Source organism: Salvelinus alpinus, chromosome 5, assembly GCF_045679555.1.
Source record: "Salvelinus alpinus chromosome 5, SLU_Salpinus.1, whole genome shotgun sequence".
Classification (NCBI taxonomy): domain Eukaryota; kingdom Metazoa; phylum Chordata; class Actinopteri; order Salmoniformes; family Salmonidae; genus Salvelinus; species Salvelinus alpinus.
Window position 1 is genome coordinate 12,367,793 of NC_092090.1, and position 13,236 is coordinate 12,381,028.

The following is a 13,236-nucleotide window of genomic DNA, read 5'->3' on the forward strand; positions in this document are numbered from 1 at the left end:
CAAAATGTGTAATATAGAACTTTAAAACTGCAAATGTTTCTCGACACGCCCACTCCTTTCCTTTCGACACGCCCACTCTCCCTATCTCTGGTTGCCATATTGGACTGCAGCTACCCCATAACTTGAAAACAACACTATCTGTTTTTATTTTATTCCAAAAACATTTATGACTGAGAAACATATAAGTATATACACATTATAAACTCCTATTGTTCAAACTTCTTCCCCTAGGAACCTTTTTTCACTCCAACATCAATCTCTTCCTTCATCACCACTTGGTTTCCAACGTCCTTATTATATCCTCCATCTTTTCAGTCCTTGTTTGAAAAGCTTTCTCATTTACATCCAATTCTTCGTGTCCTTGTCTGCTAACCCCTCATGACCTCCAGGGCCACCCTGCAGCTCATGGCCACCCTGCAGCTCACACAGGTGTGGGTGTAGTCCTCATCCCCAAGTTTCATCTCCTCATATCTCTTCAGCTCTGAGTCCTGGCTGACCGTGCTCCATTGACTGCACTGATTGCATTCCACACGGACTTCCCTTTGAGGTGGCTGGGCATCTAGTATGACAAAGGTCCTTCCTTTTATCCCATTGTCCTTCAATGCAAACAGGTTGGTCAAAGCACAAGTCAGTATAAAGGCTCAACTAAAATATGATATAATTCAAACCTATTTCTATGTGCATTTTCTTCATTCATTCAATGGGAATCAATAATATGAGTATGTTTTGTTGTAGGAGTGGGAAAGTCTAAACATGCTCAGTCTCCAACTTACAGGCAGCTTTCTTGGTGAGGTGGGGACAGACTGAGTCCCTCCGCAGCGCAGCAGAGACAGGGGTATTTGTCTAGTGGTGGGGTGCTCCTTGCAGCAGAAGCTGAACACACTGGCAGCCAGGTAAACATCCCAACGGTCAGGATGGTCTTTCACCAAATCTGACACCAACCTGTCCAGGTATAGGATGAGAAATGTATTAAAACAAAACACATGCATATTATAACAAGTCAGTAAGTCAGCTGGGCTAGCATGACATGTGTTTGGATTCAGTAAACTGACAAAAGATTATTGCAATCATTATCCCAATTCTATTTAGTAGACTATTATCCATAGTATAAGCTTTTAGAATCAGGTGGCTGTGTAGCAAGGTACATTGGAGGACAAACCGGTCTATGAGGGACTTTGTTACTGGATCCAGTGACACTCCCAGAGGACGGTAGAATATGAGTTGGCATGCCAGTTTCTTCAGATCACCCAAAGCCGAGTTGATCTGTAAAATTTAAAAAGAGAAGGGGAACTTAACAGGGGTTGGAACCGGTTCAGGGAACAGGACCAGAAAACAACATTTTAGGAGTAACAGAATCAGAACCGGGAACGAAAGTGATCTATATTGTTCCGGATCAGAACCGTTGTTTAAAAACAATGGGAACCGGTTAATAAAGTAATTTTACTTTCCAGGCCCACAAAAAATTGCTACAAAGCGTCTATGCAAAGCCCTCACTCTGTCACTCAGAAACGTATTCCAGTGCCTGCCTGCTGAACATCAAATCAAATGTTATTGTCACATACGCCGAATACAACAGGTGTAGACCTTACAGTGAAACTTTATTTTGCTGGTCGGAACAGTGGAACGGAACTACACAAATGATGGTTTTGCTCAGAGCGAAACGATTGGAAAAATATTTTGGTTCCACCCCTGGTACTTAATATTCATGAGATAACTTAGTGCAACACTTAATTTCCCCCCAAAACATTTTTATTTATTTAGGGCAGTACAGTAACACTTACATCCATACATGCATGCATCTCTTACCTCTAAAATGTGTGCTCGAGTCAAACAAGACAGGATTCCAACAGGGAAGCCAAATCGAGAGATGAGGTCAGAGATGATTTTGGCAATCTCTTTACTGTTGTTGGTCTTCATGGGGTAGGCTTCCATCCATTTGGAGTAGTAGTCCATTACAGTTAGTACAAACTTGTGTCTACTTTTGGTCTCCGGAAATGGTCCCTTCACATCCATTGTCAGCCATTGCCATTTCTCCTTGATCTGGTTCAGATAAAGTAATTTGCAGTTATAATGTGTAGTTATATGCACATCAATTAACATGAGGGAATGGTCTGGGGAATACACATGACAGTAACCGTTTAAGTTGACATGGGTCAAAATAATCCTGTTGCCCGCTGTCCAGAATACAATGGTCTGTCAGAAACCTTACCTTGATTGCGTGCTTGGGGATAAAGATAAGACCTTGCTTTTCTAAAGTTGCAGATGGGACCTGAAATGGTCAGGAGTTCAGTTATTAAAGCATGAGTATGGAAAGGTTTAGGGTTATAGAAGACCTTTATAGGATGCTGTAATCATACACGCAACTGGCCCTAGAGGTCTGGGCCTCATCAACATCGTTTTGGTTGGGAGTAACAGTGACACTACTTTTCAACACGCTCCTCCCTGGGATTTTTGAGCAGGTACTGTAAATTAAGCTGTTTGGATGGAAACATTTGGAATATTTGGCAAAAGATACATACATGGTTGTTCTGTAAGGAATTAGGGGAACCCTTCCCAAACCAACAATTTTAATGAGCTCAATCAGCTTCATAATGAGGAGCTCAATCAGCTTCATAATGAGGGCTAACTCACAACTTACTTCTTTAGGCATGTCTTTTACAGCCCAGTCAATACTCTGAAAAACAAATAAATACTAAATAAATAAACATGAATTAAATATTTGTAAAAAAATATTTGTAAAAATCTAGATAAGTGTGATATGTACTTTGTACCTGTGGAACGCAGTAGTCGTCATGGAAACGACTTGGGTGCCATATACTGTGGTTTAAGTAAGTGGGTGGAGACTTCTCCCATTGTGTCGACTCCTCAGGAACAGGATCCTCTGGAAACTGATATCACCAGTAGAGGCAAAATACACTTTTATTTGTGAAATCAAAAAGGGAAATACATTTGTGGCATATCCTTTAGAGTAAACAGCAATACCAATGGAAAACTGGTAGTACAGTATTACTATCCTTCAGATATGTAAAAATCTGAAGGATATGGGGGGGCAGGTAGTCTTGTGGATAGAGCGTTGGGCCGGTATCCGAAAGGTTGGTGGATCGAATCCCTGAGCTGACAAGGTAAAAATCTGTCGTTCTGCCCCTGAACAAGGCAGTTAACTGTAAATAAGAATTTGTTCATAACTGACTTGCCTGGTAAAAAAACGACAAAAAAACAGCAACACCAATGGATAACCGGTATTACAGTTTACACATCCTTCAGAGTAAACAGCAACACCAATGGAAAACCGGTATTACATTTTACACATCCTTCAGAGTAAACAGCAACACCAATGGAAAACCGGTATTACATTTTACACATCCTTCAGAGTAAACAGCAACACCAATGGAAAACCGGTATTACATTTTACACATCCTTCAGAGTAAACAGCAACACCAATGGAAAACCGGTATTACATTTTACACATCCTTCAGAGTAAACAGCAACACCAATGGAAAACCGGTATTACATTTTACACATCCTTCAGAGTAAACAGCAACACCAATGGAAAACTGGTAGTACATTTTACATATCCTTCAGAGTAAACAGCAACACCAATGGAAAACTGGTATTACATTTTACATATCCTTCAGAGTAAACAGCAACACCAATGGAAAACTGGTATTACATTTTACATATCCTTCAGAGTAAACAGCAACACCAATGGAAAACCGGTATTACATTTTACACATCCTTCAGAGTAAACAGCAACACCAATGGAAAACTGGTATTACATTTTACACATCCTTCAGAGTAAACAGCAACACCAATGGAAAACTGGTAGTACAGTATTACATGTTTTTTTATGTTGCATTTCTCACCAAGGTCACTCTTTTCCTCCTTCCGGCTGTTTTCTGAAACTACAAGAACTCAACAATAAAACACACAGTTCAACTCAACCAACAAAGACAAAGCACGTTTCAAGAATCCCTCCTATGTTAAATTCACACCCGCCAGACTCAGTTAGGTCTAATAGTTTAAATGAAAACAACACACCTGCCTCAATTCACTAAATACCTTTTTTTGTAGGTGACTAGGAAAGGCAAAGATAGTTGGTATTGCATCATCACGTAAACGCACTGTCTGCCCAGTTCTATCCATGCACCTCTCCTCAAAATGCTCTGAGCACAGTAAGGAATGAGGGGTTGGCTGCCAGTCTTTCCATTTCATCTGACCCACCCACTCTTTTATTCGTTTAGGATCACGCTTTGGGAAGCTGTTAACATGGGAAAAAGGTTAAAAGAACAACATGTAAACAACAGGGCAATCTGTGATTGTAACATACATTTTTGGACTTTTAAATGAATTATATATAACCATTTATTCTTGAAGAATATAACTTATAAATGCATCATGAGCTTAGATCAAATGTCATATCCCACCAGAACCCCAAATATACGTTTGTAATTGTAAACAAACACTTTATAGCCTCACAACATTGCTAAAACTATCATTTTGACATCATGGATGGTCACTGCCTCTGGTCAGTCCTTGCATTCATAGCTCTGTGTATGAATTTGACAGTAGTTACATTTATCCAGCCCCATCCCTCATCTATTTACCAAAATCAGTGGCGGGGTGTCTGCTTTGTTATTGCTTGAACTGCAAATTGCAAAAGACTGGGATGAAACAGCGAGCACTTAGGCCGGGCTACTAAGGGGTGTTCATTTGTTTAGAAGTTACACGTTTTCTTTATGATAAGGTAACTAACATTTATGTCACATTCGTCAAAATCAAGGTATAGCCGATGTATTACTGGAAATCCTAGCTAGCTACACAAGCTAAGCAAGCACTATAGCTAACGTAAGCTGACTAGCTAGTTGGCCAAATGCCGACGTTATTCAAATGCTGCAAGCCTTACCTGTGAAATGTAACCTTGTTTGTTTTATGTTTAACATTTTTAAACGTATTCCTACAGTTGAAAGCTGAACAACGCCCTGGCATTTTTGCTAGGTAGCTAGTATTAGCTAACAACTATTAGACCAAGGAATGTGAGAAAAAAAACTAAACAAGGAAGTGACACACAGGAAGTTACATTTTTTCGGCCTCTTCTTCTTCTGCCACAACACATCTGTAACGAAGACAGAAAAATGGCGGACCTCAGGAAAATCAGTTCTGGGTCTCTGCCCTATGTAAACGTTTCCCGAAAAGTGTCAGTTCAAGGGAAGGTTTTTATCCTACTATGTATAATATTGGCCGAACCCGGAGGAGCTACCACCCACTGGGTTGTCACTGAAGATGGAAAAATTCAACAGCAAGTACGTTAACGGCCCGTGTTTATAACCGTATGTTGCTAGCTAGCTAACGATTTTATCACATATAGGTAGAACCAGTATCTTTGACTTTACTTTGCTGTTGCTAACATTTGCTAACACAGCTGCAGGCTCATACTAGCTTGTCAACCATCGATTGCCAATGAACTACTTAAGTTCCTCTCTGGGACTTTTGCTAGCACAGTAATGCAGCAATGCTGACCCCCTAGATAGATAACTTTAGCTAGTTAGAGAACGGGGTCTCTGGGTAAGCCAGTTAATTAACTTACATATTAGCTAGCTCTAACTAACTAAAGGCATCCAATCATCCTAGAAAAACGGAAATAAAGCAAACTAGAGATAGGGGATTGGTAGGTAGTAGGTTGGTAAGCTAGCTAATTAGCTACTGGGCTCAAAGATAATGGGCACAACAGAGCTGACAGACTCAGAGTCGGCACATCCAGCTAACTAGTAGTTTCGATGCAACCAAGAGTTTTGACATCCAGCACAATGTCAAAACTCTCTTGGTTGCATCAAAGCTAGGTGAATTGAATGTAAAATAGTGCTTCGGGCTTGATGTAAACTCATAAATAAAAGGGGTTTAGATAGAAATATATTTGATGTAACCTTTAGTTGTGTATAGCAACAATCTAAAGTATCCACTTACACGTGATGTTTAGAAGGGCATTAAATGTTCAGACTATTTAGCCATTGACATTCTGTCAGCTGTGGCCAAACTATCTAACACGGATGGATTGGGGGAAAACCAAAGATTACCTAGCTGCTACTACTACGTAATTACGGTGTCAAATCAGCCAGGTTCCTCTGCCTCAATTCTGTTTTGGTGTTGTCTCACTTCACGTGTACTGTGGTCAGCGGACTCTGAGGTCTTTAGTCTTTGGGGTCGAGTCATAGAGTGAAAACAAGTACTGTCACTGTTTATTTTGAGACTAACATTTTCAATTTTTTTGCAGGTTGACTCTCCTTTGAATCTTAAACATCCACATGACCTTGTCATCTTCATGCGACAGGAGACCCGTGTCAACTACCTGAAGAAGTTAGAGGTGATGATGACCTTTTAATGACTACCTCACTGTGCTCATAGCCTATTGCTCTACTTCCTGGTTTAACAATGTTAGTCCAAGGCCCACAGTGTGAAACATCTATACTGCTGTGCTCTCCCTTTCTTGAAAGATGCAATATCTCCAATATTCACAGCAGTTCAATAGTCATTTAATACTCATAGATTATTGAAGAATATATTGGATCACATCAGATGGGGAAACCTGTCTTCCTTTCTTTATTTCCCAGTAAGATATAGCATTGCTTCCAAATCAAGCCACACTGAAAGGTCTGAATCTCATGTCTCTGACCCCTGCTTTGTGCAGAAGCAGCTTGTCGCTCAGAAGATTCACATTGAGGAGAATGAGGACAGGGACACTGGCTTGGAGCAGAGGCACTATAAAGAGGATGCCGACTGTGTCACGGCTAAAGTACCCCTGGGAGACTTGGATCTCTACGATGGTACCTACATCTCCCTGGAGAGTAAAGACATCAGGTAAGCCCAGGCTGTGCACTCTTCACCAATCATTTGGTTGTTACTAATGTGCCCTCACATAACTCATTATCAAGGGGAAGCACTGATAAGGGATGTTGACATATGTCATCCGGGCCATGTAACCATTGGTTGTGCTCCAAAACGGCTTCATCTTATCATTGACATTGACCGATGACATGAGGCATTTTTGGGGGTGATTTTCAACAACATACAATATACACACGTTGGATGATCACGTCACATATGTTAGAGGTCATGACACACAGCACAAAACAAAACAAAATCAACTTTTATACAAACAAATATATTTTTAAATTGAACCTTTATTTAACTAGGCAAGTCAGTTAAGAACAAATTCTTATTTACAATGACGGCCTAGGAACAGTGGGTTAACTGCCTTGTTCAGGGGCATACCGACAGATTTGTACCTTGTCAGCTCTGGGATTCGATCTAGCAACCTTTCGGTTACTGGCCCAATGCTCTAACCACTAGGCTACCTGCTGGTTATTGGCCCAACGCTCTAACCGCTAGGCTACCTGCCGCCCACAAATAAACAATGGAAGTATTTACATTAGAACACACAAAGTTATATTCGAACAGGGGAGAATGTAGGGAGTTTACAAAAGGACAAGTATTCTTGATAACACCTTGGTGACGAGAAATCAACAAACATTTCTGATAGAATAAACCATGATGGCTTGTCTTTCAAAACTAGATCAGCATGTCCTACATCACCAGGCATTTTAAACAGCCACATGATACAAGGTAACAACTGGTTACCTTTTCTCCTCTTGTTCCCCCTCTTCTGCTGGACACTACACTAATGCTCCCTGGACCTTGACTATGGATGTTTCTTTCAGCCCTGAGGATTACGTAGATTTTAGGTCCCCTCTACCCCCGGATCTGGAGAAGCCTGACTGTGCCAGAGTGTTTGAGCTCCCATATAGTATCCACAGTTTCCAGCATCTCCGGGTGAGTTGAAGGGAAAAGCAGACCTGCTTGTTAATGCGATGCACATACATGTCTGGATCTGTGCCATATGTGTCTATGTTTTCCAGGGCGTGCAGGAACAGGTGAACCTCACATCTCCTCTGCTCTCTAAAGAGGACCCCATTTTTGGCTCCCTGTCCCACAAACTGGGCCGCAACATGGACGAGGTGGGCCATCGCATCCAGCAGGGCCTGCTGAGGGTACGTTGCGCTCTATCGCCACTGTCTGGTCTGTTTTTATTGGTTTACATATAGCCGCATGGGATTACTTTTAACTTTGATGCACTGATTTGTTCATTTTGATAAATGGACAGTCACTGTTTTAATAGTGTTCTTGTTTGACTTTCATATAGTTCCCTTCTGATGACCTGTTTGTTATGTTGTCCAGAACTCCTCATCCTGGGTGCTGTATAACCTGGCGTCGTTCTACTGGAGGATAAAGAATGAGCCCGGGCGGGCGGTGGACTGTGTGGTCCGGGCCCTGCACTTCTCACCCAGGTACAAACTAAGCACCACTAGGCCCATGGCTTCCGTTTGTCAGGCATCAGGGTCATGTTCATTAGGACACACGATGTAAAGCACTTTGCAAATGGAAAACTAAATGAGCCTTTCTTATTGGACAAGTCCTAGTACTCCATAATGTTTCAGTATGTTGTCTGCCCATTGATGCCCAATGAACATGTCCCAGCTATGGTTATTCAACATTCAAACAGTGGATCATATAAGAGTTTTAAGTCCCATTCTCGTTGTCTGTTGTGTATCCAGGCAGCACAAGGACCTGGCCCTGGTGAACATGGCCAACATCCTGCACCGGGCCCACTTCTCTGCTGACGCTGCCATCGTGGTTCACGCTGCCCTGGATTTGACCTCTGACCTTCTCACCAGCCACTACACCCTGGGCAACATCTACGCAGTGAGTTACAGCACCACTAGTAGATGCACTGAATACAACCCAGGAGATAACACGTTAAAGAGATTCCACTTGTTTCCAAGTTGGTTCCTGATGGAATACACGCAAGACAGACAAAACCACAGAAAGCTAGCTGTACGACATCATCATCTGGTTTCATCAACAGTTGCAGCTCTATCATTCCCATTGAGGCACCATTCTACATCATCTGTAGTGAAACGGTACTAGCATCTATCAAGAAACAGCAGGGGTCCAAGCACTGACCATTGAGGAACACCAAAGTCAGTTTTTAGGGATGTCTAATGACGACAAACAAAGCAGTCATTAGGTGATTTAAACCAAATGGAGCCTTTAAATAGAACATGTGGTTCTGCAACATTTTTTTCCACTACGTTTTAACATTTCTGGACGGACGTTGACGTAGAGTTGTTGGTTTATGTTCACATACTGTCTGCTTTTAATGTTTTCACTACATCGACACTTACAGTAGGATGATACACTGACAGTAGGATGATACAGAAGGATGATACACTGACAGTAGGATGATACACTGGGATGATACACTGACAGTAGGATGATACACTGGGATGATACACTGACAGTAGGATGATACACTGGGATGATACACTGACAGTAGGTTGATACACTAGGATGATACACTGACAGTAGGATGATACACTGGGATGATACACTGACAGTAGGATGATACACTGGGATGATACACTGACAGTAGTATGATACACTGGGATGATACACTGACAGTAGGATGATACACTAGGATGATACACTGACAGTAGGATGATACACTGGGATGATACACTGACAGTAGGATGATACACTGGGATGATACACTGACAGTAGGATGATACCGTAGGATGATACACTAACAGTAGGTTGATACACTAGGATGATACACTGACAGTAGGATGATACACTGGGATGATACACTGACAGTAGGATGATACCGTAGGATGATACACTAACAGTAGGTTGATACACTAGGATGATACACTGACAGTAGGATGATACACTGGGATGATACACTGACAGTAGGATGATACACTAGGATGATACACTGACAGTAGCATGATACACTGACAGTAGGATGATACACTGACAGTAGGATGATACACTGACAGTAGGATGATACACTGGGATGATACACTGACAGTAGGATGATACACTGACAGTAGGATGATACACTGGGATGATACACTGACAGTAGGATGATACACTGACAGTAGGATGATACACTGACAGTAGGATGATACACTGACTGTAGGATGATACACTGACTGTAGGATGATACACTGACAGGAGGCTGATACACTGACACTAGCAATAATTTATCCAACAGTTATGCAGTGGATATGGATGTAGGATGTTACTGCAATTCTATTCTTCCAAGGTGGCTTAGCAGTTCAGACGTCTTTTTCCGTATTGTCGTGTCGTGTCCTGTATATATATATATTTACACCTTTTCTTCGCATATCTTTTATTTATTTTATTATCCAAGAACTCAACTACAAAAGCTTTCCTGCAAAAGCTTTCCTGCAACCCGCTTCACCAATTACAAAAAGTATTACTTACCTCAATCTGAAAATCCATCGTGGAAGCTAGCCAGGGGCTAATTCAGAAGCTAGCCTGAAAGCTAACCAGAAGCTACTCCGATAGCTAGCCAGAAGCTAATCTGTAGCTGCCCCGAAATTAGCCGGTTTGCTGGCTAGCGTTGGTGTTTCAGCTGCCCACGTTTTGTGGTCATCAGCTATTCCTTTAGCTCGATAATCTACCGGCACTTTTGTGCAACGCGACTCGGACCGGAGCATTCCGGGACTTTTTTTTCTTTTTCTCTCAGTTTCCCCGGATTCCAGCCGCAGGCTCTGGACACCTGCACCTTGATTTCGCAGCTAGCTAGCTGCATACCGTGTGACTATTGGCTTACGTCGACCCCGGAGCAAACTCAAATCATGCTGGAGCTAGCCAGCTAAGGAGTTCCATCACCATCCGGACCCGTTTCTTTTGTTGCTGCTGCAGATACGGAACCCCACCGGGCCTTCACGACTGACTGCCGCGACTGACTGCCGACGTTATCTGCCCGAGGGATTTATCCAACCGGCACCTCCGTCCCGACGTTACCTGAACGCTCATCTGAGGCCCGCTAATCGTTAGCTGTCTTATCGGCTGCTATCTGAACAAAACCCCACTACACGGAACCTACCGACGGAAACGCACGAGGTATCTACAAACAGACCTCCATCCTATGCTGCTACCGATAGCCATATACCTGGCCAGCTGTCTGGATCGCCACGACCCCAACCAACCTCTACTCACTGGACCCTTATTGATCACTCGATTAAGCATGCCTCTCCTTAATGTAAATATGCCTTGTCCATTGCTGTTCTGGTTAGTGTTTATTGGCTTATTTCACTGTAGAGATTCTAGCCCTGCTCTCTATACCATATCCAACCTCTCAGTTCCACCACCCACATATGCGATGACATCACCTGGTTTCAATGATGTTTCTAGAGACAAGATCTCTCTCATCATCACTCAATACCTAGGTTTACCTCCACTGTATTCACATCCTACCATACCTTTGTCTGTACATTATTCCTTTAAACTATTTTATCGCCCCCAGAAACTTCCTTTTACTCTCTACTCTAGTAGCTCTAGGCGACCAATTCTCATAGCTTTTAGCCGTACCCTTATCCTACTCCTCCTCTGTTCCTCTGGTGATGTAGAGGTGAATCCAGGCCCTGCAGTACCTGGCTCCACTCCTATTCCCCAGGCGCTCTCTTTTGATGACTTCTGTAACCGTAATAGCCTTGGCTTCATGCATGTTAACATTAGAAGCCTCCTCCCTAAGTTTGTTTTGTTCACTGCTTTAGCACACTCTGCCAACCCGGATGTCTTAGCCGTGTCTGAATCCTGGCTTAGAAAGACCACCAAAAATTCAGACATTTTCATCCCCAATTACAAGATTTTCAGACAAGATAGAACGGCCAAAGGGGGCGGTGTTGCAATCTACTGCAAAGACTGCCTGCAGAGTTCTGTTATACTATCCAGGTCTGTTCCCAAACAATTTGAACTTCTACTTTTAAAAATCCACCTCTCTAAAAACAAGTCTCTCACCGTTGCCGCCTGCTATAGACCACCCTCTGCCCCCAGCTGTGCTCTGGACACTATATGTGAACTGATTGCCCCCCATCTATCTTCAGAGCTCGTGCTGCTAGGCGACCTAAATTTGAACATGCTCAACACCCCAGCCACCCTACAATCTAAGCTTGATGCCCTCAATCTCACACAAATTATCAATGAACCTACCAGGTACCACCCCAATTCCGTAAACACGGGTACCCTCATAGATATCATCCTAACAAACTTGCCCTCCAAATACACCTCTGCTGTTTTCAACCAAGATCTCAGCGATCACTGCCTCATTGCCTGCATCCGTAATGGGTCAGCGGTCAAACGACCTCCACTCATCACTGTCAAACGCTCCCTGAAACACTTCAGCGAGCAGGCCTTTCTAATCGACCTGGCCGGGGTATCCTGGAAGGATATTGATCTCATCCCGTCAGTAGAGGATGCCTGGTCATTTTTTAAAAATGCCTTCCTCACCATCTTGAATAAGCATGCCCCATTCAAGAAATTTAGAACCAGGAACAGATATAGCCCTTGGTTCTCTCCTGACCTGACTGCCCTTAACCAACAGAAAAACATCCTATGGCGTTCTGCATTAGCATCGAACAGCCCCCGTGATATGCAACTTTTCAGGGAAGCCAGAAACCAATATACACAGGCAGTTAGAACAGCCAAGGCTAGCTTTTTCAAGCAGAAATTTGCTTCCTGCAACACAAATTCAAAAAAGTTCTGGGACACCGTAAAGTCCATGGAGAATAAGAACACCTCCTCCCAGCTTCCAACCGCTCTGAAGATAGGAAACACTGTCACCACCGACAAATCCACTATAATTGAGAATTTCAATAAGCATTTTTCTACGGCTGGCCATGCTTTCCACCTGGCTACCCCTACCCCGGACAACAGCACTGCCCTCCCCTCTGCTACTCGCCCAAGCCTTCCCCATTTCTCTTTCTCCCAAATACAGTCAGCTGATGTTCTTAATGAGCTGCAAAATCTGGACCCTTACAAATCAGCCGGGCTAGATAATCTGGACCCTTTCTTTCTAAAACTATCTGCTGAAATTGTTGCCACCCCTATTACTAGCCTCTTCAACCTCTCTTTCGTGTCGTCTGAGATCCCCAAAGATTGGAAAGCAGCTGCGGTTATCCCCCTCTTCAAAGGGGGGGACACCCTTGACCCTAACTGCTACAGACCTATATCTATCCTACCCTGCCTTTCTAAGGTCTTCGAAAGCCAAGTCAACAAACAGATTACCGACCATTTCGAATCACACCACACCTTCTCCGCTATGCAATCTGGTTTCAGAGCTGGTCATGGGTGCACCTCAGCCACGCTCAAGGT

General features: G+C 42.9%; 2 protein-coding genes across 9 annotated transcripts in view; one reads left to right on the forward strand and one right to left on the reverse strand.

The window, feature by feature from the left end:
* Positions 1 to 122: 122 nt before the first annotated feature.
* On the reverse strand, positions 123 to 5,063 carry LOC139575572 (uncharacterized). 6 transcript variants are annotated; one of them, XM_071400650.1, is made up of 10 exons: positions 4,904 to 5,063; positions 4,039 to 4,258; positions 3,864 to 3,902; positions 2,772 to 2,888; positions 2,639 to 2,674; positions 2,210 to 2,269; positions 1,807 to 2,040; positions 1,160 to 1,263; positions 774 to 942; positions 123 to 596 (listed from the first exon to the last, which is right to left on the reverse strand). In XM_071400650.1, the coding sequence occupies exons 1-10, from the start codon at positions 4,984 to 4,986 to the stop codon at positions 369 to 371; spliced, it is 1,290 nt and encodes a 429-aa protein (XP_071256751.1). In that variant the 5' UTR covers positions 4,987 to 5,063; the 3' UTR covers positions 123 to 368. The 6 variants fall into 6 exon arrangements, with proteins under 6 accessions (XP_071256751.1, XP_071256752.1, XP_071256750.1 ...); XM_071400651.1 differs by having other exon boundaries at positions 2,639 to 2,692; positions 4,060 to 4,258; positions 4,904 to 5,058; XM_071400649.1 differs by having other exon boundaries at positions 2,639 to 2,692; positions 4,904 to 5,058.
* A 23-nt stretch (positions 5,064 to 5,086) lies between these two features.
* The window catches only part of ttc17 (tetratricopeptide repeat domain 17), a 28,419-nt gene continuing 20,269 nt past the window's right edge, over positions 5,087 to 13,236 (forward strand). The window contains exons 1-7 of one of the 3 annotated variants that reach the window (XM_071400643.1): positions 5,087 to 5,300; positions 6,269 to 6,358; positions 6,683 to 6,852; positions 7,713 to 7,824; positions 7,911 to 8,042; positions 8,230 to 8,339; positions 8,607 to 8,754. In XM_071400643.1, coding sequence (XP_071256744.1) covers positions 5,133 to 5,300; positions 6,269 to 6,358; positions 6,683 to 6,852; positions 7,713 to 7,824; positions 7,911 to 8,042; positions 8,230 to 8,339; positions 8,607 to 8,754 — 930 coding nt within the window. In that variant the 5' untranslated portion in view covers positions 5,087 to 5,132. The remainder of the gene's footprint in view (positions 5,301 to 6,268; positions 6,359 to 6,682; positions 6,853 to 7,712; positions 7,825 to 7,910; positions 8,043 to 8,229; positions 8,340 to 8,606; positions 8,755 to 13,236) is intronic. The other 2 variants (XM_071400641.1, XM_071400642.1) reach the window with 2 other exon arrangements.

Excerpts from the sequence above, each read along its gene's own strand:
- LOC139575572 (XM_071400649.1), bottom strand. The coding sequence starts at position 4,986 with ATGCCAGGGCGTTGTTCAGCTTTCAACTGTAGGAATACGTTTAAAAAT. Across the intron at positions 2,041-2,209 it reads TCCCCAAGCACGCAATCAAG|ATCAAGGAGAAATGGCAATG; the intron begins GTAAGGTTTCTG and ends TATCTGAACCAG. Across the intron at positions 597-773 it reads CCTCACCAAGAAAGCTGCCT|GACAATGGGATAAAAGGAAG; the intron begins GTAAGTTGGAGA and ends TTTGCATTGAAG.